Genomic DNA, 24,698 nt, shown 5'->3' with positions numbered 1-24,698 from the left:
GTCCAAACAATGAAGAACCAGGTGGCTTTATTTGTTGGCAGTGATGTAATGCAAAAACATGTCACACGGCTAACCAAGTTAAGATGCCTATTTGTTGTAGTAATAAAGTAGCACATATCCTCCGATGCACTGGCACCAAACCAAGAGGCCACAAGTATTCCCACCCCTGCCTGGCGCCTTTCACCATGGGCCAGAGTGGAATAGAGTCTAGGCTCCTGTTTAGTTTGGTTCCACAGTCTGAGCCATGCATTTAGGTGAGCCTGACTATATCTAATCAGTATCCATCTACCTCCCACACCAGTTTGGGCTCCTTTCCCACCAGAAGTTACAATCAATGTACCTGGAGCCAGTTTTAGCCACTGACGATCAGTCCACTGAGGCTCCTGCCTTCAACTACCACCCGATCTACACCTGACTCCCATGGCTCCGCTTGCAGGTGGTGGGCCCACAGGAGGGCAGACCCATGTTATTTTTTTTAAAAAATGCACCTCCATGAAGAAAAATAAAACGATAGACAACAGTGTTAATGTGTTTTCTTGTAATAATAGTTTCCTGATGTGCCTGGATGTGATGGAAAAAATAGCGAGTGAAAAAGTGTAATCTGAATTTGCCCCCCGCTCCCTTCACATGCTGGAAAACAAGCAAGGAAACACACACAGGTTACAATGACTAAACAGACAACTGCCCGTGTTAAAGGGTATTATTTAATTTTAACAAAATATGCATATTACATTAGTTCAAGTGCAAGAAAAATCATTTATATTAGTAAATGTACTATAACGCATTTTATAAAAATCGTATACAAGTTCAAAAACACTTTTTTCCAGACAATATGCATCGTTCTCCAAAATGGTTAATAATTTTTGCATATTTACAGAAAAAGGATACTAATCATACAACTAGTGCAACAATTTCAAAATAGCCAGAGTGAATTAATGATAGCCTTTCAGTGATATCCCTAAGTCAGGAAACTCTGCAGGCATAGTGGTTCACAGAGAAAGGGCTACATTGTCAAAAGGTTGCCCTAAATTGTAAACAGCTTTCCATCCGCACTCAGAAGCAAAGCTCTGTTTATTTTCTTATGTTAAGTGATGGAATATATGCAAACACATTGAGACTAGGGTATTGTTCACTTTGGCATGCAGATACTTCTATGCCTGAAGCAACCTTGATCATAAAACCTCAGTGAGATTTTAGGTAGAAGACTGCATTGTGTAAACAGACCGAGTTGAATTTGTTCGACTGTGTTGTGTGGAGGATGGGTCACAAGAACTGCACCAAAGGTCCTCAATCCACCACTGCTGTGGTGATACTTAAGACACCATGTCATTCGTCGATCAAGAAGAGGGATCTTTAGTGGCCTGTGTAATAGCGTGTAGCTACAAAGGGCATCTTGCTGATGACAGCTTTCACTGCCTTCTTCCGGACCTCCACTAGTACATCTGTGCCCACCTTGCTGAACTCATTCTCCACATAACCCATGGCGATGTTCTGCTTCAGGCAGGGTGAGGGACAACCACTGGTGACCTCACCTGAAGGAAGAGGAGAAACTGCAGTTGGAAAGGTTCATCACACATTCGGCTGGACGAGTTGACCAGTCATGTCCCAAACAAGAAAGAAAATTAACATTAATAAAAGTACTGAATCTTTCTGGGGAGTTACCTTACAAATTCTGAAATAAAAGAGAATAATGAACACTAATCAAATCTTTTCAACACACTGAAAGATGGCTTACCAATGACCGAGCCATCAGGGCTCAGTATAGGGGTGTGCTGACGAACAGGGGGGCCCACAGACAGCAAGCCAACACGCTTCCTTTTAGGTTTGGTCTTAATCTGTGACACAATGATATCTGCACCAGGAAAGTCCCTGGTCTGACGGCGTCGCTTTCCTGCATGTCACACACACAAAACAAACACTTATTCCTAACATACGGGAGTATTCTGTTTTAATAATGATGAGGCAGAAACACACACATCAATGATTAGCAATGAACAAGTTCAAGAAAAGACCACAGTAAAATAAAAAGGCACCTATAGTCCACACGAGACTGCCTTCCACTGGGGTCGTGTTCTCGTCAATGTCGTTGCCATAGAGACAGAGCCCCGCCTCAAGTCTAAGACTGTCCCGTGCTCCTAGACCAGCTAGGCGTACCTCGCTGTCCAGCAATAAGCGCTCTGTCAGAGCGACCACATGCGATCGAGGAGCAGAGATCTAGCGGGGGACAAAATGGTCACAGGTACTGAATAGGAGTGAAATAAGGCGCCATTCATACATGGCAAACATATGATGTGTAATTGTACAAGTAAAGCATCGCACATTTTGTTAATGATGAATGACAGCTAAATAGAATTTTAAATATTAGATTTTTCATGATTCAGAATGAGAATTATAGATGGTGCAGGGATACCCACACAACAGATTATACCCAGACACGTATAATGAAACCAAACCTCCACTCCATCTTCCCCAGTGTATCCACAGCGAGTGACTCTGCAGCCTGGAATCCCAAACAGCTCCGTCAGAACACTGGTCATGAAGGGCAGCTTACTGAGGTCCTCAGACATGCCCGGCTGGAGAACTCGCGCCGTGGACGGTCCTAGCAGTGGTGGGTTAGAGGAGTGTCAGCATTCAATGCTCCCCCAGTGCTCTAGGACAAGACTCCATTGCAAATTCCCAGTAATAAATGGGTTATTCCCACCCTGGTATTGGGATTAAACACAGAATTAAAAAAAACAGGTTCTTCTGAGTAATTGCTAGTTAAATTACTTATACAAGTAGCCGATAATTTTGTCATTTAACCGAAAATGAATAGATTTAACAAATTAGACAATACAAAATCATTTTCAATCGAGTGGAATCAGCCCAAACAGCAGCATAATTAGAGAAAAAAACATAACTCAGGGTGGATTCTTTAAAAATTTTAAATATTCTTTTCACATTTGTTTCATTATTCAGTCTAAACTCAACAATTCTGATCAACCATACAAGACAAAATGTTCTCCTAAGATGATGGGTGTAAAGTAAGCTTAGATGTTATAAGTACTCAGTTTCTCAGTACTTTACCTTGGAGAGCTATCAAGGACTCACTGAGAAATTCCAGGTCTACATCATGACCTGCAGCTTTGAACTCATTCAGTTTTGCCTGTAATGGAAAGTTAGGAATCCTCAAGATAATCATTTTATTACTTAGTGTCAAAAGATAAAAAGCCTAAACACGACATTAAAAACTTGTAGGTTTTAAGTAAAATTATAGTTTTCTGGCATCTGAAATAAAAACATGAACCGTTACCTGAAGGAAAAAAAAAAAATCACAGTATCACTTTACAATAAGGCTCCCTTACAGAGAACAGTTATAAAACTGTTATAACACGTTTACAATAGTCTATTGATAATTTAAAAACTGTTACAACCTAACTAATAACCAAATTATAAACCATTCATAATTGCTTTATAAAGGAAGTCTTATTGTAAAGTGGTAAAAAAAAAAATCACTAAAATTAATAAAAATAACGCTTACAGAATTTCATCTGCCTTGACACACCTACGGGCAAATGTGTGAATTTGCAGTCCTTGAGTCAAGGTCACTTCTTCATGATGCTAATAATTATACTTTTACTGATTCCCACAAAGAAATTTTATTCTCTCCGACTCCATCTTGAGCTCCACGAATCACAGGCAGATATATGGGCAAGAGCAAACTAGGCAGTGCGGAGCAGCCACCTGCAGCAGCACCCAGGAGCTGGGGGGTTAAGGGCCCTGCCCAAGGGCCCCCGGACATGTGACTAGGCTCCCAAGGCCGGGCTCAAACCGACGACCTCCCAATCACGGGCAGAGAGGTTTAGACCAGTTAGCCACATACATACCTTCATGTGAGCCGAGTCCTTGTCTGCACAGCCAGCATTGGATACAACATAGAGGTAGCCCTGGTCCGTCTTTGTTACTATAAGATCGTCCTTTATTCCTCCATTCTCGTTGGTGAACAGAGAAAGCGTACCCTGAGAAGTAAACCAGAAAAATGGAGGGAAGTCATATAGAGAAAGAAAAGTCTCATTAAGTGAGAAAGGCTACTGATGCTGCTGAAAAAGTGGAATTAAATGTATTAAATGGTGACAGAGAAAATATGAAAGTGTGAGTACAGACACCTGCTCATATACACCAATGAAAATGGTTTACATGCCACACTACTGGAATAGTACTACAGTATGGAACACTGTAGAAGTAACAGTATACTGGCATGTGTCTGCATTTCCGTTTGTCTCACCTGATTGTCCTTGAGCTCAGCAACATCGGCAACAATCAGGGACTCCATGAACTTCACTCGGTCCTTCCCGTGAACCTTGGTCTGTACGAGACAAAGATGGAAGTTACCAGCTGCATACCTGATGCACTCTGTCTTCATTAATTCTACTTAGACAAACCCAAACTTATGCTCTGAAACTTAGCTTGACCTCAGAGTCAGAGCAGCTTGAGACTGGGAGAGGTCTCACTTATACAAGTGTTCCGCTTGGTTCATCCTTAGCAGCCCACATCAACCTGACTCAGAAAAGCTAAGACAGCCATTAATGGTGTAATATGTAATCCCCCCCCCCCCCCCAAAAAAAAAATTGATTTAGAACAGATTTACTTGTATTGTTTCCATATTGCTTTAGTTGCTTATTATTTACACAATGCTAGGATAATTATTTTACAGACATAAGAAACAGGGAACCACAATTATTCCAGTTATTTGGGGTAACAGATTCTTTGTTAATACAGTAGAACCTTGGAACTTGAACTCCTCTTAACTCGACCAACTCAGACGTCAAACGGGTCTGTTGAATTGTCGTTTATTTCATGTTTATTGCTTTTGTGTGTGTGCTTTTTCACAAATTTAAATCATTTGGGGGTCTGGAACAGATTAATTTCATTTACATTATTTATTACGGGGAAAAATTGACTTGGACCTCGACCAAGTCACAACTCTGTGTTCCAAGGTACAACTGTACACATGACTTACCTTGTTTAAACATTATTCGGTCATAACTGCTGTACATGCACCCATCCTACATGTCTTAGGCCTGACTACACCCTATAGGAAGCAAACCCCTTTAAAGGGCATGCAGGTAACATGCAAAAGTGTTCCCCCACCTGGAGCATGTGACTGACGTCAAAGATGGAGCAGTGCTGGCGTGTGTGCATGTGAGAGATGATATGGCTTTCCTTGTACTGCACAGGCATGATCCAGCCAGCAAACTCCACCATCTTAGCCCCATGCTGCCGGTGGAAATCAAACAGCTCCGTCTTCTTCAAGGGATTCTGGACACAGAAGATTGTGGCAAAATGCCATAAAACACTGCTCAATTCAACCAGTAAAGTCTAATAAAGCAATCAGCAAAGCTTAATCTCATAGTCATTTTACAGATATTGGTGCTCTTTGATCTGGCAATTGGGGATCTGCTTTAGGGCTTATCAACCAAAAGAAGGGGACCAATGACAGCTCTTAAAAGTGGCTTGCGAAATAGGTCCAAAGTCAAGTGAGCAGGGAAAGCGGACAACATATTAAGTGATCATGACTCCGTGCTAGCAATGCCCCAATAAAACCCAGGGTCTAGCCATTAATTTTCACTCAGCAGATCATACCTTACATTTTCAATAGTCTGAGTTGTTACGTTGTGTTGTTTAAGGTAGCCAAATTAAGTATTTTCATGTAAACGTAATTAGTTTCATTAGCCGAAGCTGCATCGAACTTAACAAAAAACAAGATCTGCATCAATTACAGCGAAGTCACAGTCTGCTAAATAAATGTAAATAAATGATAAAACTGCTTTGCACTAAATGCATTACTATAACATTAACTAAAAGCAACGTCTTAAAAGGAAAAATGAAGAGAAAACATGGTGGAGCGATTCCAGCTCTGTGACTGCCAGAACAAGTCGTAACTGGATCATGTTATTAATGGTTAAATAGTTATGGCATTGACTTGACTACGGAAGTATGCTGTATCCAAAAACATCGCTTATGGAAACAAAACATAATAAAATACTGCGATTTATGCTGCAGATCGTGAAATGCTCTCGTTCTATCCGAATGAAATAGATATTAACTGTCATGAGCAAAACCAAGGCGATTTGTTCTAAGCAGTTTCTCTTTTTGCCGGAGCTGACTCCCTACCTCTGAACCTGAAGCATGCCTCTTATGTATTAAGGCTCCAGACGTTATACTCTCCAGGATTTTTATCTGTATTCTGAACCTGGATTCGAGCAAGCAGCTCGGCAACATCCGCTGAAACATTTTGCCTTCCTTGCAGCATAAAACAACTTCGTTATGGTGGTGCCCGACTCTAAATTGTGGACCTTGGTGCAAAACTCTAGTGATGCCGAAGTAGAGTGAGGAACCACGGGAAATGTAGTCTGAATCTGGTTCAACTCTTACTCGGTCGTTATCTTGATTTTGTTATCAGTTAACTGCAACACTGGAATAAGGCACATCTTCATTTACAAAAATTCATATGGTATAAAATATTACGCTGATTGTAACACGGGGTTTTATAACACGTTATTATAAGACTCTTGTGTTAATACATATACTCTCTTCCTTTCGTATCTAGCCTGCTCTACCACTCCACCTGCTGACGATGTAAGTTTTTAAAAAATATAAAACCGACTTAACATCCATCCATTTTCTAAACCGCTTATCCTACTGGGTCGCGGGGGGTCCGGAGCCTATCTCGGAAGCAATGAGCACGAGACAGGGAACAACCCAGAACGGGGGGCCAGCCCATCGCAGGGCACACTCACACACCATTCCTAGGGGCAATTTAGCAAGTCCAGTAAGCCTCAGCATGTTTTTGGACTGTGGGGGGAAACCGGAGTACCCGGAGGATACCCCACGACGACATGGGGAGAACATGCAAACTCCGCACACATGTAACCCAGGCTCGAACCCGGGACCTAGAGGTGTGACGCAACAGTTCTAACCACTGCACCACCATGCCGCCCCGACTTAACATTTTGTTGCTAAATTATTAATAAAACAACAAATTTTGAAAACATTCATGTTAATTGCCAACAAATTAAAGAAACCATCAAATGCATTATTTCAATCCAAGTGATTGAAAGGTTATTAGAGGGAAAAAAGTATTGGTTGATTTGATTATTCCATAACCGATGCTTTAAACTAAAATCGACAAATTTATTACCAAGCTATTTGCGTCCTGATGTAAGTTGAGGCATGACAGAAGAACAAGTTCACCTAAATCGTAGTGCTAAATTGAATTGCTTCTTTATTTTATCTGGATAACTGTACACTGGATAAGCGTTACCTATTTGCTAGCTCAACCCATTCAGATTCTTTGATGAATATTGTGTAAGATATTGTGAAATGCAGACTACATTAGGCCTAAATGTAATATATGGAAATGAAACTGCACATTTTAAATTAACCCATCAATCGTTAATCTGGGATAACTTTTGTTTAGCTTTTTGTTTTGTGCATACGGTTTCCACTTGGATAATTGAATCATCCCTTCAGTCAGTAGCTATAAATAAATCCTCATTCCACTCGCTATATTAGGAGCGGACCTTCTGGCCGGCACTGGGCAAACTTTGAGCTGGGAAAGCGATAGTGGGTAACTGGGGCTGTCCTTTGATATCTGAATAAATGTATCAAAGACTACGTCCATACTGATTTTGGATATTTGACGTATATTTCTGTAGATCCGCCGCGTTTTTTTTCCCTAAATGCACCATTCCCGGATCTTGAAAGCTTCTTTTGGGAACAGAGTCTTGTATCTAGTCGCATTCCTCTGACAAGTTGTACTAGATGAGGTTGTGAGGAAAACTTCCCAGACGGTAAGATCCATGACGAGGGAAAGACATGCTTTAGACCGAGGTTAAATTTTGGGGGAACTACGTCAGTATTCTGCATTCAGACCGAATTTTTAAAACGGGATTTTGGATGGCTGCGGTTTTAGCAGAAGGAAGGACACTGTGTACCAGTTAGTGACAGATGTTGGAAAGTAGCCTGTAAACCTGTTGGAAAGGAAGTGGGCTGAGAGACCAGACACAGATAACAGGGCTGTTATGTTTAGAGGATGACCTGCATATAATGATGTTCTGTGGATTTAATGAGTATGTTTTACTACTGTCTATTTTCAATTATTACAAGAGCTGTTTATTCTAAGAAAAAGTTTATCAGACCCACCATATGAAAAAATGTTCCATTTCCAATAATGTACCATTTAACGAAAGGGCGAGGTGTGACAATATTTCTTGCCTGACATTTAGACAGCGATGATTCCGCTTTTGTAAAATGTGAAGAATACCATCTCCGTATAATCTGCCCTTTGGGAGCCTGTATGCTGTGGTTTATTTCTTAGACTGTGATATTTGGATAATTCATCTGCTGTGGTTATAGAAATTGTAACAAAGCAAAAATCACAAGTAAGGATAATCTACAGACCTCTGATCCTCACTGTTTATCAAGTAGTCATTTAAATTAAGTGGAAATTAAATGAAGACAGGGCAAAATGTACAGTGTCAATTAAAATGCATAGTGATTGTTAAATATAGAGTAACAAAGCAGATTTTGCTTTGATAATGTATCCTGTTTCTTCTGGTTTTCTTATTGTCCTTTATGCAAAGACTATGATAAAGACACCACCCACCGTGACGCCGGATTTTATCAGGGTCAATGACGGGGACTTATCCGAAATTGAGCTACATTCCGTGGATTCCATCAATGACTTGCATGTAGAGCATTTCAGTAAAGGTATGCTAGAAAACTAGTAATAATAACGAATAAATCCCATGATTATTGAATAAATGGCAGCTCTCCAGACCGCTTTGTAATAAGGCATGTGTGAGACCTGTTTGATAAGTGTAACAGCTTGAATTGGAACTTATGTATAGTTCACAATATAATTTGTGGGAAATTTGTTCAGCTTTTCAAAATTCGAGGCAGTGATTGCAAGCAAATACATATATTTACTTCCACGTTCCTCTCAGGGGTCAGACTGATAAGTGATTTCGGAGTCAGTGTAAAATCCAGCAATATCCACATGACACCTGTACTTCATACCAGACTGAAGAGTATACAGTCATGTCAAGTAATATTCTCTCACATTCTGAGCGAAGCTCTTACTAATCTAGTCACTGGACAAACTGAACCTTTATTCTATCCCTGTTGTATAAAGGAAGTAATCGACTACACCAGGGCCACTCCACCAATGGAAACCTTCAAGAAAGACCTGTTGTCTATCATACTGGTCATGCAGCAAGATCCTGTTGGCAGAAAAGGATTTTCAGACTCTTCCCAGCTACAGATTCTCGATACTCGTGTGCATGCATGGCAATAGTTTTGCTGTTGGTGACAATTGGAATAATTTTTTGCTTCTTAGGTAAGAATACCTTTGTTTGAATCCTTGCATCATCATGAGTTATCCTATTTACTTTTTTACTATTTGCTAATAACATTCTACTGAACAGGATTATATGGTGGTGGGGTAGCATTCAAAGGAAGCTGTAACTAAGGCCTCGTTCACACTTGGTTTTAAAATGCATCTTGGGCAATCGGATGGCAAATAGACAGTGCTAAATGCAAGGGTAAGTGATCACCAAGACGCACTGCGATCTGATCACTCAGACCATTTGCTGAGGTGGTCTAGGACACATTTTCCCACATATCGTTTGTAGAGTAAATGCTAAAGCTCCCTGACGTGTCCCCAGCCAGGACGTCACAATGACTGTGCCAAGTAACAACAAAACCCGAATGCAGGTCAGCTGGACTTTGGAGATGCTGGGTAGACACAGGCATAAATGGCGACGTGCCTCAGCCGTCTACCTGAGATCTGATTTCCCAAGACACATTTAAAAACCAAGTGTAAACAGGACCCAACTGTCATTGCCAACCCCAGAGAATGAAGTGAAAGCATTTTGTACTAAACCTCTAATAAGATTTGAGAAGCATGCGCTACAACATTCGGCTTTGTGTAATGTCTGATACGGGCACCAAGATGCACATGATCCCCACTCAGATATTTGAACTACACCTTCTTCCTTCCCCAGTCCAGCAGGGCAGTGTCCTGCAGGCACTCTTCCAGGGGATGAGGGAGAGGCAGGAGATTACCTTGAAGATTTCTCGACTTATCGAGGAGCTGCACAGCAACCTGACCTCCAGCAGTGAAAAGCAGGCGCATTAACCTCTGGAACTTCTGGGGGTCGGACTTGGGGCTAGAACATACAATCTCCATCACTGAAGAAGAATCTCAAGCATTTACATCAGTTACCCTGTTATGATACATTTTGGAAAAGGTTGTATCAGTATATTAATGTACTTATGCGAGTTAATTGCAGATTAAATAAATGCAAATTGTCAGGCTTTAATTAATCAATATGTACACAAACATAACTCACTGAAGTATTTTACATTTGGCTTTAAATTTTGGATGTATTTTTAAGTATTCTTGATACAGCGTAAATAATTTGAAAGTATATGAATAGAATATATTTGGAACAGTATACATGTGCCAGAGTTCCAGATCTAAAATACAAATGCTTTTCTATCAGCCTGCCTAAGAATGTCTTTTAAAGAACCCTTTGCTGACACTGTTCCCCAGTCCAGCCCTGGTAGCACACACATCGGAAGGCCAAGCCAAGCTGGGTGCTACTGGCTGGCAGCCTCCCAGACACGCTGGATGGGTGGGCATCAGGTTGGTGCAGGGTGTGTCCCGACAGGGGGTCTCGTCGGGTGCAACGACCTTTCCCACTGCAGAGCCTATCACTGCAGTGCCAAGCCGCATGTTTTAAGCTCTGCACAAACTTCCCCAGAACGTGGTCCACGTAATTCTTCAGGAGCTGGCACTGGTGCTGGATAGAGGTAGGACACAGTTATACAATCATGCAGGTACGTGTGTAAACAACAACATTTACACTATATAGAAAACGACCCATTCTTTCACAAATGTATGTAAACCTAACTGCATGGATAGGAGTTTGATTTTATACACCTGTGGCAATGGGTCTGGATGAAACACCTAAATTCAACACCTGATCTGTCCCAATACTTCTGTCCATATAGTGTATTTCATCACCAAATGTGATTCAACCCCTCATAAAATAACCATTCCACTGTATGGAAGTTAATATTTTTTTACATACACATGAGCATTGAAAGTTACTTTAAGAAAGCAAGAGCCTAACCTTTGATTTGGCAAATCGTAGCTCTCCCCATAGCACCACCCCTGCTGCCCCTAGGGCCGCAGCTTCTCCCAGTGTGTGGTCCAGGTCTATCTGCAGAAACAAACAGTCAGACCTGCACCAGAATAGCCACACGCTGACTGTCAACCCACATGCCAGAAAATAAGCAACGACATTCACTTCCACCCCAGCCTTCCACTTATCTGCATGTGGTCTGGTAATCTGAGACCTTTCTTCATGGACTGCAGTTCCAAAGAATTAAGCAATAGATCTGCTTTCAGTGCCATGTCAGGTTTAGCACAGCAGTGTGTTACTTTATGTTCTCAGCTCAGAGAGATGTTTATCTGCACTATTTAATTTTCTTGCCTGGAAGTCCCCCTCAATTAATACTCTTTAAAGTCATTATTTGAATTTAAACTTATGCAACTTCATACAGATAAACAATAGCTCTGAAACAGGAGTAACAGTGCAGAAAGTCTGACAATAAGGTGTAAGAGCTTCACAGCTAAATTACACGCGACATTTGTAATGCACTGTGTTTAAAATGAGACGTACAAAGGTGCTTTTGATGGAATAACTGGGTACAGGTTCTGAAGCATTAACCTGCAGCCTGTACAGAACTCCCGTCATGTCAAGGATGCCAAACATATTTGCTATACTGAATACTGGGAGCATTTTTGTATATTATTTTTGTATATTGCTGCTAGGTTTCCACAGTCACCATGGAGACGCTTACTTAACATGTTTATTTTACATAAGGCCTGATATTTATCTAAGATTTAGTAAATTGTCTTTGTATGATCATAAAAGGAATCCACCCTCCTATCTTCTATACCCACTTCTCCTGTACAGGGTTGTGGGGGGGTCTGGAGCCTATCCCGAATTCCAACCCATCGCAGGGCAGATACATACACCCCATTCACACACATGGACAATTTAGTAACTCCTATTAACTTTAGCCTGTTTGTGGACAGTGGGAGGAAACTGTAGCCAACAGAACCACACAACGACACAGGGAGAACATAAAAAGGAATCCTTGCATTCAATTAGGTTCAACTGGTTTGTGTTCAGTACCTTGTTCAGGAACTGAAGGGTGTGACAAAATGCCACCCTAGCATAGGGCAGCACAGGTTTGGCTTTTGGTGACACGGAATCATGTGATGCTACCCTTAGGGCTTCCAGGATTCGATAGCGAACCATGAGGGCGGCACCTGGTGACCCAGCCAGCCGGAGAGGGAGGTAGATGCTTGGGTACAGGGCAGAGGAGTGGTTCCACAGCCAGTGCAGGCGGCTGTTCCACTCCACGGCCTTCGGGTGGCAGTGTCCTGTGTAGTTGAGGCTGTTCTGCCCTTTGTGGTAGTTGTAGCAGGCAGGGAATCCATAGAAACCCCAGAGCCCAGAAGGCCGTGTGTCAGCACCAAGCTGAAGGGTACCAGACATGAACTGCATTGCACTCCTCTCAAACTCTCGGCAGGCCAAAAATAGCGCCTCCTGCCTGGAAATATCTGGATGCTCCTCCATAACAAGCTCTTCAGAGAGCAGCTTATACTTTTTCTTTGCACCGAAATTACGTACCCAAAGGGGGTGCCACTTCTCCCAATCAATTACAGCTAGTCCATGGAAGCCTGGCTTAAGCAGGTACTCAATCTCAGCCTTGGCCTTGCTGAGGTGTGCTTGCAAATTACTCTGCTGTGGGACACCACCATTCACCTGGTCTCCCTCTTTAGATATATAGGGGTATAACCCTAATTTATTGTAGTAGAAAACAGTCATGTTCTGGCCCTGAAATTTCTCATGATGGTTCGCAATGATGTCAAAGGCACTCAGGTTCAGATGGACCCCATACTTCTTCTGGCAATTGGCTGTGGGCATGTTCCACACCACAGTGAAAGGCCGGGCGTCAAAACTGGGATCGACAGTGGCACGGCTCTCCGTGCGAGTTCCAGGGAAACCCCACACAATGCAGCTGCAGGACAACAGCTGGCAGAGGATGTGTAAAACAAGAGGTGACCGGATCACCACCATGATTGCACTCTGACCCAGGAGCCGGTTTGCGTGCTACACTGTTCTTCCTGAAAGACAAACACACATATACACATGTACAAACATACACATTAAGATTGTGATTATATAGCTTCTAACAACACGTGCATCAATACAATCATTTGTCTAACAGAGAACTGAATTCCAGTTTCATTATTGCAGAAATATTTTTGAACTCACGGCCAATACATCGCAAAAAGAGGAGACAGAAACAGAAATTAACTCGCATTCATTTATTTTAAGCAAAATTAGTTATTAGTACTATGAATGTTGTTATCATAACTGTTTTGCTTTTCATTTGCCAAATGTATTCAATCAGCACACCAGGGTCAGCAACCTTTGACATTTGTCTTGAACCTCTCATTTTACTGTGACAACTGTTGTAGGTAGTAATCCCAGTTAAATGTCCTTATGCATCCAGTAGATTGGCATTCCTTTAGCATCTCTGTATGGGGTCTCTAATAAGGTTTGCGTTTTGCTCTGGCTTTGGGCTACTGGAGGTATCGGGTGACAGGTGGCAGGAAGTTGTGGAGGCAGTGGTGGAGCAGGAGGTGGCAGAGGAGGTGGAGCAGGAGGTGGCGGAGGAGGTTGGTTGCTTGGTTGAGATGTAACGGCAGGCGGTTTAAGACAGAGGATTTTAGTTGGACAAGTAACTTGAGGAGGATCTGGTTCCGAGTTTGATGGAAGGTTCTTCTGAAGACCTTGTCTAGCGGAGCTCCTCGGAGGTCCAGATGAACACACTGTGTCCTGTATCCTGGAAAACTTCTGCAGAACCTCCATGGGCATGAAGGAGGTCATGGCTCCAGCATTCTGGACCGGCTTAGAAAGTACATACCCAAGGTGTGCATAGAAATGCTGCTTGTCGTGTGTGGTCAAGCACAATCTCCGGAAGCCCCTGTCCTTGGCATAGCGCTCGGCAGCCTCCATCAGCTTGCGCCCGTAGCCTTTTCCCCGCTGAGCCTGGCAAACCACCACGGTCTCCACAAACAGGTTGGTACATTGTCCGACAACTCGAGACAGCCTGGCATGGCCAAGCAGCTGCTCCTCATCAGCGGCTCGCTCCAGAAGCACTAGGCACACTGGAAAGTTCTGGCAGGACTTCTGTAATCCGTGGATCCGGGCAGCACGGCTCCGAGGCCACTCTGCATTGACCAGGTCGGCACAGGCCTCCAGCAAGTCCAGTCTGTGGTGCAGGGGGAACACCTGCACACCGCCATCACACCTGCGACCCAACACGCATAGCATGCATCTGAGCACGATGATGTCTGACCCCTTATGCAGCCTCCAAAGATGACACAGCAGAAATACTTTTTGTTTCCTGTACTTTAGCCTTCTTTGTATAGCTCCCATTTGAATTGTAAACTAAGTGGACTGAAGTATTATACTTTGCATTGTTTAGATTCACCACCACCAGCTTCTGCAAACATTTTGCCCCAAGCTGAACTTCTCAACTCCCACTTACCTCATAAACACTGACAAAATGCACATTTGCACTTTTTCTGTTATTTGCACTATTGTCTGTTTACCTGTACAGTTTTATTTGCTGTCATTGTTGTTGTCATTGTTGTGTACTGATGTGCTTTTCCTTCTATTTTCATGTGTATTCTTTTTTTTTATTTATTTATGTCATACTTAATACATATTAATTCTCCTTGCCAGTATTTTTTGTTCATTGTCTACTGTTTTTTTAGCTGTTCCCTGTTCTGGCTGTATGCTGCTCTACAGAAAAGCAATTTTGTTTCATGAATGCAAAATGACAAAGTGACTTGAATATAACCCTTTATAAAAATTGCTTACCGTCTGCAGAATATAAGTCAATTCCAAATGCCCCCCTATAATCCAGAATACACCTGTCTTTCCTGTTGCACTGTTTGAACCAACATATATTGTAACAATTTTTTGACCACAACTACTGATTCTTACTTCTTCTTTCAGGCCATAATCAGGTGTCCCACTATATCAGCATCATCACATTGAGGCAGTTGCACAATGGCAAATGCAGTCGTGGTACCATCCTTTTTTAAACATCAAAAAAAAAGATAATAATAAAAAAACAAGCTCTTAAAAAACAACTCAAAATTCAGGGTGGAACTCTAAAAATGGTCAGGGTGGGTAGTGTAATATAATATTGCTAAATGTGTAAGCCAATACGGAACTTTATACCAGATGACAGGAAGTTACCGATGCTCCTCCCTTCACAGTATTTTCCACTTAGAATGGGTTAATCAGAACGTAACCCCATCGTAAGTCAGTTTCAGTAGTTATATATAAATGATCAAGCATGTGATATATCAAATTATGTGTACAATCTAAATCTAGTATTTAGTGAAGCAAATAGAGTTTTACATTTTGAAAAGAGAAATTAGTAAATAGGAAGAGAGACCGATAATCTGATGTATGGCACAAAACTATGATGTTTGTGAATCTTTCAGTCATGCACAATGATGTTAGGTTTCCATAAATACAAAAGCATGCTTTGATCTTAAATCAATTATTTTTTTTACAATACATATGGCTCTGATAAATAGTCAATGACAGGAACATTGAAAGAACAGATGTCTGCTACAAAACGTTTTTAAGGCTATTTGAGCAATTCATGCAATACAATAAACAATATTACACCATAAGTTCTCTTCTCAACGTGACAGGGTTTTGCCTTCATTATCAAACATTAGTGACGTTAAAGCTTTGTTTACACTAGCCTCAGTAGCCAAACACTGCAAACGAAATCCCTCCCTCACAGTAAAAGTCACCAACTTTCATAAATTCAAGAATAACCAGCTCACTTCTTGTGAGAAAAACCTGATACTAAAACACAGCACTGTACTGAGACAGCTGCTAGTATGAAATGTATTTCAGCTTGTGCGCCATAAATTTAACTGATTAAAATGAAATTCATGTAATGCAGGTCAAAAAAGCAAGAAGCAAGAACAGTTTTAAGTAAAAGAGAAACCGTGACTTACCCAGGGACTTAGGCAGAGCAACATTCAAATCCGCAATTGACACAGCACTTTGTGACAAGAAAAGTGATGTTCAAAAATGAGGAAATATACAGACTGTGGTCACATACTGTTAAGAAACTGCGACACTAACGTTAGCAAGGTTTTTGCAACATATTCATTCATCCATCCATGAGAAAGACCATGTAGAATGCAGTTTCCTCATTAACCTATGAATATACATGACTATTTCTATTTTTGATTAATATGACATTGCTTCCGTTTCAACATTTTTACCAAGTGTAGGGATGTAAGACTTTAGCAGAACTGCATGACTACAGAATAAAGATGCAGCTTCTCTTAAAGTCAGTCCAATATTTGCCATAACAGTCCAATATACTTGTATTTGCTGACTCAATCACTAACATACCATGTTTGACCAGTCAGTAAGTCATCAAGTTATGTTAAGTACGTAATTAATGGAGTTGGTGGTGAAATTCATTGGCTGAGGTGCCTGTGAGGAGCGTGAACATTGGTGAGAAAAGTAGTTTTCTTCTAGGCTTCCAATAACGCAGTTACTTTCTGGAGAACAGAAGAATTTTTATTGTTGTTTTATTGTTACCGTTTATCATGTTACTCCCCATTTGCATATGTAACTATGTCAATTTGTGTTTTGTTATTTTTCCTAGCAAATATTCACTTCCTATGCAGATAAATAGATTTAAACGTTTTCTTTGACTGCCTAAGACTTTTGCACAGTACTGATTATACACAGAAATGACCCTGAAATACCTGTTTTAATTTTGAAACAAATGTCCTCAGAATATCATGGAATAAAACAAGGTGTAAATTTGCATTGTTATCTGTCTACACTAAACACTTCTAGTGCAGTTTTCCAGTCTTTCCAGCTGTCAGAAGAGCCCAATCAATGTCATTCCATTTATGTGATCAGAGCAATACTTGAATACATCAATATAAGAAAAGATCTGGTGTAATGTGGCCAGCAAACCTGACCAGTGTTTTGCTTTCACTTCACCTTGCAAGACAAAGGAGAAATTCTCTAAAAAGTCCCCCAAAACAGTTTGCACGCTTTAGGGTACACTTCAGCTACGTCAGGAACTATTGTGATGAAAAACATGGATTAAAGGTGAATGAGATTAGTCCGCAGTTTCAGTGATTTCTTTAGTAGGTACAAGGCCTAGTAACTGCTACGCCCCCCGTTGATTAACAACACTTTTTTTGTACTTTCTTCCCAATTAAGTGAAAAAAGCCGCTTTTTGAGGCTCAGAAACAACATGTGTGCTGATCTCATGAAAGGGACCAAGTAAAAGGTCAATGTTTTATATACAAGCAGTACACATACATATATATTTCACTAAAAAAAAAAACTGACTTGCTATTCCAAACTCTTCACTGTTGTTTTGTCGTAACCAAATATAGTAAAAATGCAGTTTGCAAGATGAAAAAAGAAACTTAGTTATTCAAAAACTCATATTTAGTTGCAAATAAAAGCTACAGCTGATAATAAAACACTGTGACTGAACTGTTTTTTGCCAGCTGGGTTGTAGAAAAGTTGCATTTCACCACCATCATTGCACAATTTACCAAAACACTTACATGAGAATGCAGTTTGGCAACTTCAGCTCAGCACTCAACACCATAATTTCCAAACAGCCATGACCTAAACTCCGCCACCTCAACCAAAATGCCCCATTTTGCAATTGGGTTCTGGACTTTTTTAATCAACGGACCCCAAATTGTTAAACTGGGCACCAACCGAGGAGCTCTGCAGGGCTCTGTGCTGGGTCTGCCGCTCTATGCACTCCTCACTTGTGACTGGAATCCCACCTCAGCCTCAAACACTATCATAAAATGTGCAGAAACCCTAACTGTGATATGGCAAATATCCAACAATGACGAGATAGCATATATGTATGAGGCACAGAAACTGGCTGGGTGGCCTATTATTAATACTAAAATTATTATGGGTGGTCTATTATTAAAAGTGTCTAAAGTCTATTATTAGTTCCTGCAATGCATCGTCAAAACAGCTGACATATCATTGGACTACCAGACATCAAGAGCCTCTACAACAACTGCTGTTACAGAGTGCCTTCAAGATCACCTGCAACCCAACTGGATATAGTATATTCAACCTTTTGCATTCAGGTAAAAAATAATGGACAATATGCGGCCCATCAGCCAGACTAAAGAACAGCTTCTACCCACCGCCATATGTTAATAGGCTATGTTATTTATTGATATCCATATATACGCTTAGAGCTGTGCAATTAATCGAAATTGAATCACGATTACAATTACGGCTTCCCACGATCATATAAAAAAATGCTAATCGAGACCTAACCTTTGTATCTTGTAAGGAAATAAAATCTTTTATTTTGCGCAATAAATCCAGATCGAACTTTTTTTATATCAGTTGACTGTAATATGTATAGTTGGGGGGTGGCGGGGGGTGGAGGGAAATCAAGTTCAGTGTTTCTGAACCTCAGAGAACAATTCATTTCAGTATAATTTATTTTTTTAATTTTAATATATTTTTACAAGATCAACATATGATATCTTATTAAAGTTGTATTTTGGTTTCAATTTAATTTCAATGTAATCAAATCATCAAGATCTCAATATAGGTTAGAATAATCGCGATTATGATTTTTTTTTCTCCATAATCAAGCAGCTCCATACATGCTATAGGCCTATGTATGGCATTTACGGAGGCCACTATTAAGTTTCGTCGTACTCGTGTAATCCACCCATTGATGAGGATGTACGGCGATTTAACTTGTAGAAGTTTGTAGTAGAACCATACTTTACTTTTATAGTCAACTAAGTTGGTATTATCACAACCTTTCTGCAAAAATGTTATTATAACATCTTTTTTTATTATTATTTTACCAAACTATAAGCAACTTGTTTCTCAGCTAGAACTGAGCTAGAACCAAGTGACGACTGAGGAAATGGCACAAGCATGAGGCGGATTTTTCAAATTCTGATTCAGATCCTAAGTCTGCAAAGTATGCTACTATATTACGTTATGGCTAAAGATATTCTGATTAACGGAAATCCAAAGTTAGACAAAGCACAGCAACAGCTAACAGAAACATCGTAGTAACTAAACTTCGGTCAGACATTATAACGTGCAAAACGAACCGAATTGTGGATACGTACATGTCGCCTGTATTTCTAGTTTTCATTATGAAGAGCTACGACTCACTGAGCACCCACAATCTGATCCCAGACCAGTGCTAATGTTTACACTAAATATGGCTCTCGTTCCGAATACGGTAAAGGATCACAGATTCCACAATCGGTTCTTATTTAGTTCATCGACGAGAGAACAGATCAGCTTTTACTCATGGAAAGAGAAACCACCCTTGTTTGTTAAAGCTTAAAACGAGTAAGGCGGTTGCCGCATAGCGACTCGGAGGGGTAATGACTGTTATGTTCACCATACACCGATGGTAATATTTTATGTGATTATTTTCATTAATGTACTCTAAAACGCTACGGACCTTACGGGCTAGGGTTGTGGTTTTAACGATTTTAACGAGAGTGATCATGTTCATATTGTGCAATATTACAACGTATACAGTAAGTCTTATACAAAAATAAAAAAGATAAATTTGAAGATAAATAATGTAGAATAGTTCATAGTAAATACTGTGGAACACTGAAAGAGTATTATACATCTGGTATTGAAAAACATTTTTACAGAACTTTTCGAAATAATTTTTAAGTGATTTGAAAGTGTAAAATTTACAAACCCAACTATATGCTAATTCCAATCTACTACTTATACACTTGAAATATACTGTCTATTCCTGTATGTTTACATGTTTATTATAACAACATTTCTTTTGAAGTGCTACATATATAATCCTTTAATACCAAAGGTATATGACACTTTACTTCTCATGCATTTGAGTGTACTGTAGTACAATAAAAAAAGATAAATTTGAAGATAAATAATGTAGAATAGTTCATAGTAAATACTGTGGAACACTGAAAGAGTATTATACATCTGGTATTGGAAAACATTTTTACAGAACTTTTCGAAATAATTTTTAAGTGATTTGAAAGTGTAAAATTTACAAACCCAACTATATGCCCATTATAATCATCAAATCATATTTAAAATGCTAATTCCAATCTACTACTTATACACTTGAAATATACTGTCTATTCCTGTATGTTTACATGTTTATTATAACAACATTTCTTTTGAAGTGCTACATATATAATCCTTTAATACCAAAGGTATATGACACTTTACTTCTCATGCATTTGAGTGTACTGTAGTACAATAAAAAAGATAAATTTGAAGATAAATAATGTAGAATAGTTCATAGTAAATACTGTGGAACACTGAAAGAGTATTATACATCTGGTATTGAAAAACATTTTTACAGAACTGTTTGAAATAATTTTTAAGTGATTTGAAAGTGTAAAATTTACAAACCCAACTATATGCCCATTATAATCATCAAATCATATTTAAAATGCTAATTCCAATCTACTACTTATACACTTGAAATATACTGTCTATTCCTGTATGTTTACATGTTTATTATAACGACATTTCTTTTGAAGTGCTACATATATATCATCCTTTAATACCAAAGGTATATGACACTTTACTTCTCATGCATTTGAGTGTACTGTAGTACATATATATGGATGTATTAAATTTCATTATTCAAAAAAATAAAATATCTATGACATGGAAGTTACAACCACTATATGTTGCTGTACACTCACCATTCCTCTTCTGTGAAGCTTGGAAACTAACCAGTATCAATGCTTCAAAGCGAACAAAACTTGATTGATGGTCAGCGTGCAGCTTTAATCACACCCTCCAGGTGGCAGTGTGTGCAAAGGCAGCCAACTAGGCCATGCCTACAGGTGACACCCAGCCCTAGTACGTGAATGAAACACCTTCAAAGATGAATAGAAAAATGCTATGTTTCCACATATATTTTATATTATTCTTTATGTGACTTTTCGTTGTGATCTTCCAAAATCCACGTGGTTCAAATTTGAAAACTGTATACAGATATTTTATAATTAATCAAATACCAATACCTAAGACAATCATTTGTCATAATTAAATATGTAGAGAATTACAAATACGTAGCAAATAAACTGATAGATTCTCACCTGTCAATACCCTCGAAACATCTACATACACAACCATGAACATATCAAAGTAGTGTGGTCACCTTAAACTCCTTAAACTAGACTTAAACACATAATTAACACACTGCACATGGTCAGTTATTCCCCTAATGGCCTTTACTGCTATTTAGATGCATAGTTATGCATTTCTAAACCTATTTGGTAAGCATTTCTATCCCATTCAGAAAAAATAGCTAATGGCACTACAGTACAACTTAATATTACTATGTTGTTTATGTTACTAACACCATTCTTTAGAGTATTATTGCTTCGCCTGGGGGAAATTCATGCCCATAAGAGCAAAAGAGCTGTCAATACATCCAGGTAATAAGTATGATGAACTGTAGAGAGATAAATGATTTTTCAGTCTGATATGTGCTGGTTTGTATGCATCAGCTTACCATCGACATAAATACTATTATATTTGAAACAGAGAAAATAGCAGAGACTTAATAGGCCTGTAGACAGCAATCATTTAAACTCAGGTAGTTGATGTAAGTCACAAATACAAAACAGACTTTTAGAACTACGTGCATTTTATGAGTAATTTAGAAAACGCATGATCTTGACATAAATCAAGAAAGTATGAGTACCCTAATTAATGTTCTTAACCACGCGATGTCTGAGAAGTGATTATTTATTTACCTGACTGTCACCTGAAATAACTGAAATATAGAAGAAAGGAGAGCTGATGTAAAAATATAACTACTTTGATGTTAATGGAAAAGTATTTTGTCCAGTGTTAAGTAAATGTCAAAGTGGATGGTTCAACTGTTTCAGTGGAAATTATCAAGCTGTCTGAATATTTTTTGTTTGTTTATTTGTTGTGTGAGCGACACACTGTCTCTCAGGTAGAGAAGGATAGCACGGGGGAAACCTTTTCAACATGACACAACACAAAAGACAAATGTATACAATTAGTGACACGAGTGAATATGCCTGTTTCACAACGTCATGAAAAAAATCCTTCACAAGTAGCCATTTTTCATTCTTGCACTAGTTGAATTCCTATAATAAGCCAATGAGGAATTCAAAGGGTTAACATCCCTGTTGTAACCACCCGGATACAATAAAAGAGCCAGTTCTGACAGCATCTAGTGGGCTGAACCATTAAACCCAGCCTTTATCCATGCAAATCCAGACAGACAATGCCAGGCAACCAACTAGGGACTCAGATTCCACCGGAGCGCTCCAATGGCAGCATGCGGGGGAGGGCTCTCTGTCTTGGATCACAGAGCTCCGATTGCAGCATCCTTGGAGCTGAAAAAGATGTTTTTCTGAAAAACACTTGAGAAAAACAGCCAAGAGCAACAGATTATTACGGAAAAAGAGGCAGAGTATGGGAGCCCAACAAGGTACCACTGGTCCTTTTCTCCGGAAGTAGTAGCAAGTAGTATTTTTTTCTTCAGTGTATTACATGTCTGTGAGGCTCCAGGGTTTTTGCTGAGAAGCCGGTAGGCAGGGAACAGGAGATGGAAAACTGAACCAAAGAAGCAGGAAAAAATGAAGACAGATTACAAGATAACAGATGAAGAAAACTGCTGTGCAAGATATCTTTCATACTCCTGAGTAATAGCTTCAGGCTGCCTTCTTCGATCTCCCTTCTGGACTCAGCCACAGCACAGAGCCTGGGCCAGTGGGTGTCTACACCATTCATGGGATCAGGTAGTGAACTTTCATGAACTCTTCTGTATGGGGATAAACCTGCTTTGCTGCGTATAAGTGTTATCCAGGAAAACTTCAGTACAAACAGAGCAAGGAGGATGAGTGTAATAGTCATTGTTGACGGTGATCATTTCGTCATTGGAATTCTGTGTGGATTTGTCTGATGCCTGGTGATTGGTCTAGTGGAAGTCGACAGTGGGCCCTTCATTCTGATTGGTTGTGTGATGGCACTGCACATGTTTCTCATTAAGTGGGCGGCTCATCCTGCACAGTGAGTGCAGTGGCATGTTTTTGTCTTTGTGGCTTGGGCACAAGAAACTTTTTCCCACCCCAATAAAGCTGCAATTTATATTAACAGTGTATAATAAATTAATAGTAAGATAATTATGATTTCATTCCATATTATGTGCTCCTTTCCCTCTTCTCTGAACATCCCATACATGACAGCTGAGCTGCTGCCTGGGACTGAATGCACGTGGACATCTGTGTTACAGCAGAGTCTGAGCCAGTATCTCCTTCACAGTCCGCTTTGTTTCATTAGTCTCACAAATTGCAAAAATGTTTTGCAATAGACCTTCACAGAGGAGGCATTTCATTTATCTCCATTCACATTGTTCAATGAAAAAAGCTCTTAAAGCTGCTTTTTGCATGATTTCATCACAACAAAAGTGCTAATCATTTTAATATAGTTAAAAAAAAATAGATACCGTGGTTTGAATTATATTGCTAAATGTTTATCTGCGAATGAGTTAAAATAATATAAAATAAAGAACTCACTGGTATTGCATTGTTAGATGATGAATATGGCAGACTTATTCTAAAATATCTGGCTATATTTAAAAAGCTCCGCTCAGTAACAGAATCTGTCCCCCGTGATTAATCAGCTTTGAGGTCAGGGAGTGAAGACCAGAACCTCGCAAACTTGGCCAGATTCCCAGCTTTGAGGCTCATTCAGAGTCAGGTTTTTCAGGCTCAGAAAACGCTGGGTGACAGGTGAGAGCGGAGCGGGTGCATCGTGTGGGGCTACCGGCCTCACTGACTGGCGAGTCAGGCAGCGTGCAGGTGGCCACACAAGGCGGTGATAGGGGCCCTAGGCAGGCAAGGCTCGTTTGTGTGTGGGTGTCTGTGTGCGTCCTGAGGGCCGCACTTGTGTGTGCATGCGTGTGGAAATGCTTTCATACCGCAGGGCCAATTTTCTAAACATTAACTGCAGCCTGCTTTCCTTGGTACTGTACTTGCGTGCTGATGTGACGAAAGACTGCCACCCACATCCTGTCTGCTCCTCCTCACTGGCACTGCAAACGTCAACACGTGTGAGAGAGGGACAGTGCCATGCTAGAGGTGCAAGATAGTGTAACGGGAACATTCGGCTGGGGGGGGGGGGGGTTGTGGATTGACAGGTGTGGGTTGTGGTTGGTGTGAAAAAAATGGCTGCATGTTCTTTTCCTACAACCGCCCCTTCCCCCCCCCACCCTGCCCCCCCCCAGGTTGACACAACAAACAAACACAGAAACAAAAGACAAAAAGATAACGCATCAGTCAACGCAGCGAACATGTAGCCCTCACTCACACCTACGTTAAGTTTTTTGGAAGAGCATTGCTTAACATGTGCTGCACTCCCGTGTAGGAGCATACGTCACACACTGCAGAAGTAAAACGTTTTATCCTGTAATGAATATAT

At 40.2% G+C, this 24,698-nt stretch overlaps 3 protein-coding genes across 4 annotated transcripts; all 3 read right to left on the bottom strand.

Moving 5' to 3' along the window:
• Window positions 1-685: 685 nt before the first annotated feature.
• amt (aminomethyltransferase) lies at window positions 686-6,364 on the bottom strand. The gene is made up of 9 exons (XM_049016601.1): window positions 6,154-6,364; window positions 5,131-5,298; window positions 4,265-4,345; window positions 3,867-3,998; window positions 3,067-3,145; window positions 2,454-2,599; window positions 2,034-2,214; window positions 1,736-1,891; window positions 686-1,532 (listed from the first exon to the last, which is right to left on the bottom strand). The coding sequence occupies exons 1-9, from the start codon at window positions 6,271-6,273 to the stop codon at window positions 1,354-1,356; spliced, it is 1,242 nt and encodes a 413-aa protein (XP_048872558.1). The 5' UTR covers window positions 6,274-6,364; the 3' UTR covers window positions 686-1,353.
• Window positions 6,365-9,288: 2,924 nt separating this feature from the next.
• hyal3 (hyaluronidase 3) lies at window positions 9,289-19,540 on the bottom strand. Of its 2 annotated transcripts, none has more exons than XM_049016379.1 (4): window positions 16,184-19,540; window positions 12,252-13,249; window positions 11,181-11,270; window positions 9,289-10,847 (listed from the first exon to the last, which is right to left on the bottom strand). In XM_049016379.1, the coding sequence occupies exons 2-4, from the start codon at window positions 13,200-13,202 to the stop codon at window positions 10,566-10,568; spliced, it is 1,323 nt and encodes a 440-aa protein (XP_048872336.1). In that variant the 5' UTR covers window positions 13,203-13,249; window positions 16,184-19,540; the 3' UTR covers window positions 9,289-10,565. The 2 variants fall into 2 exon arrangements, with proteins under 2 accessions (XP_048872336.1, XP_048872337.1); XM_049016380.1 differs by having other exon boundaries at window positions 19,346-19,540.
• On the bottom strand, window positions 13,439-16,188 carry LOC125744503 (N-alpha-acetyltransferase 80). The gene has a single exon (XM_049016381.1). The coding sequence runs from the start codon at window positions 14,568-14,570 to the stop codon at window positions 13,620-13,622; it is 951 nt and encodes a 316-aa protein (XP_048872338.1). The 5' UTR covers window positions 14,571-16,188; the 3' UTR covers window positions 13,439-13,619.
• Window positions 19,541-24,698: the final 5,158 nt, after the last annotated feature.

The sequence above is a fragment of the Brienomyrus brachyistius genome, chromosome 6 (genome assembly GCF_023856365.1).
Source record: "Brienomyrus brachyistius isolate T26 chromosome 6, BBRACH_0.4, whole genome shotgun sequence".
NCBI classification, from domain to species: domain Eukaryota; kingdom Metazoa; phylum Chordata; class Actinopteri; order Osteoglossiformes; family Mormyridae; genus Brienomyrus; species Brienomyrus brachyistius.
Note: the sequence above shows the minus strand (reverse complement) of the source record. Positions and strands in the feature narration are given on the sequence as shown.

Bases quoted from the DNA above. Each gene is read 5' to 3' on its own strand.
- amt (XM_049016601.1), bottom strand. From the start codon at position 6,273: ATGTTTCAGCGGATGTTGCCGAGCTGCTTGCTCGAATCCAGGTTCAGA. The intron at 5,299-6,153 runs GTAGGGAGTCAG...TTCTGTGTCCAG, and splicing joins GGCATGCTTCAGGTTCAGAG to AATCCCTTGAAGAAGACGGA. The intron at 1,892-2,033 runs GTGCCTTTTTAT...TGTGACATGCAG, and splicing joins CAGTCTCGTGTGGACTATAG to GAAAGCGACGCCGTCAGACC.
- hyal3 (XM_049016379.1), bottom strand. From the start codon at position 13,202: ATGGTGGTGATCCGGTCACCTCTTGTTTTACACATCCTCTGCCAGCTG. The intron at 11,271-12,251 runs GTACTGAACACA...TTGTTTCTGCAG, and splicing joins CCCTTCAGTTCCTGAACAAG to ATAGACCTGGACCACACACT. The intron at 10,848-11,180 runs GTTAGGCTCTTG...ACCTCTATCCAG, and splicing joins TACGATTTGCCAAATCAAAG to CACCAGTGCCAGCTCCTGAA.
- LOC125744503 (XM_049016381.1), bottom strand. From the start codon at position 14,570: ATGGGAGCTATACAAAGAAGGCTAAAGTACAGGAAACAAAAAGTATTT.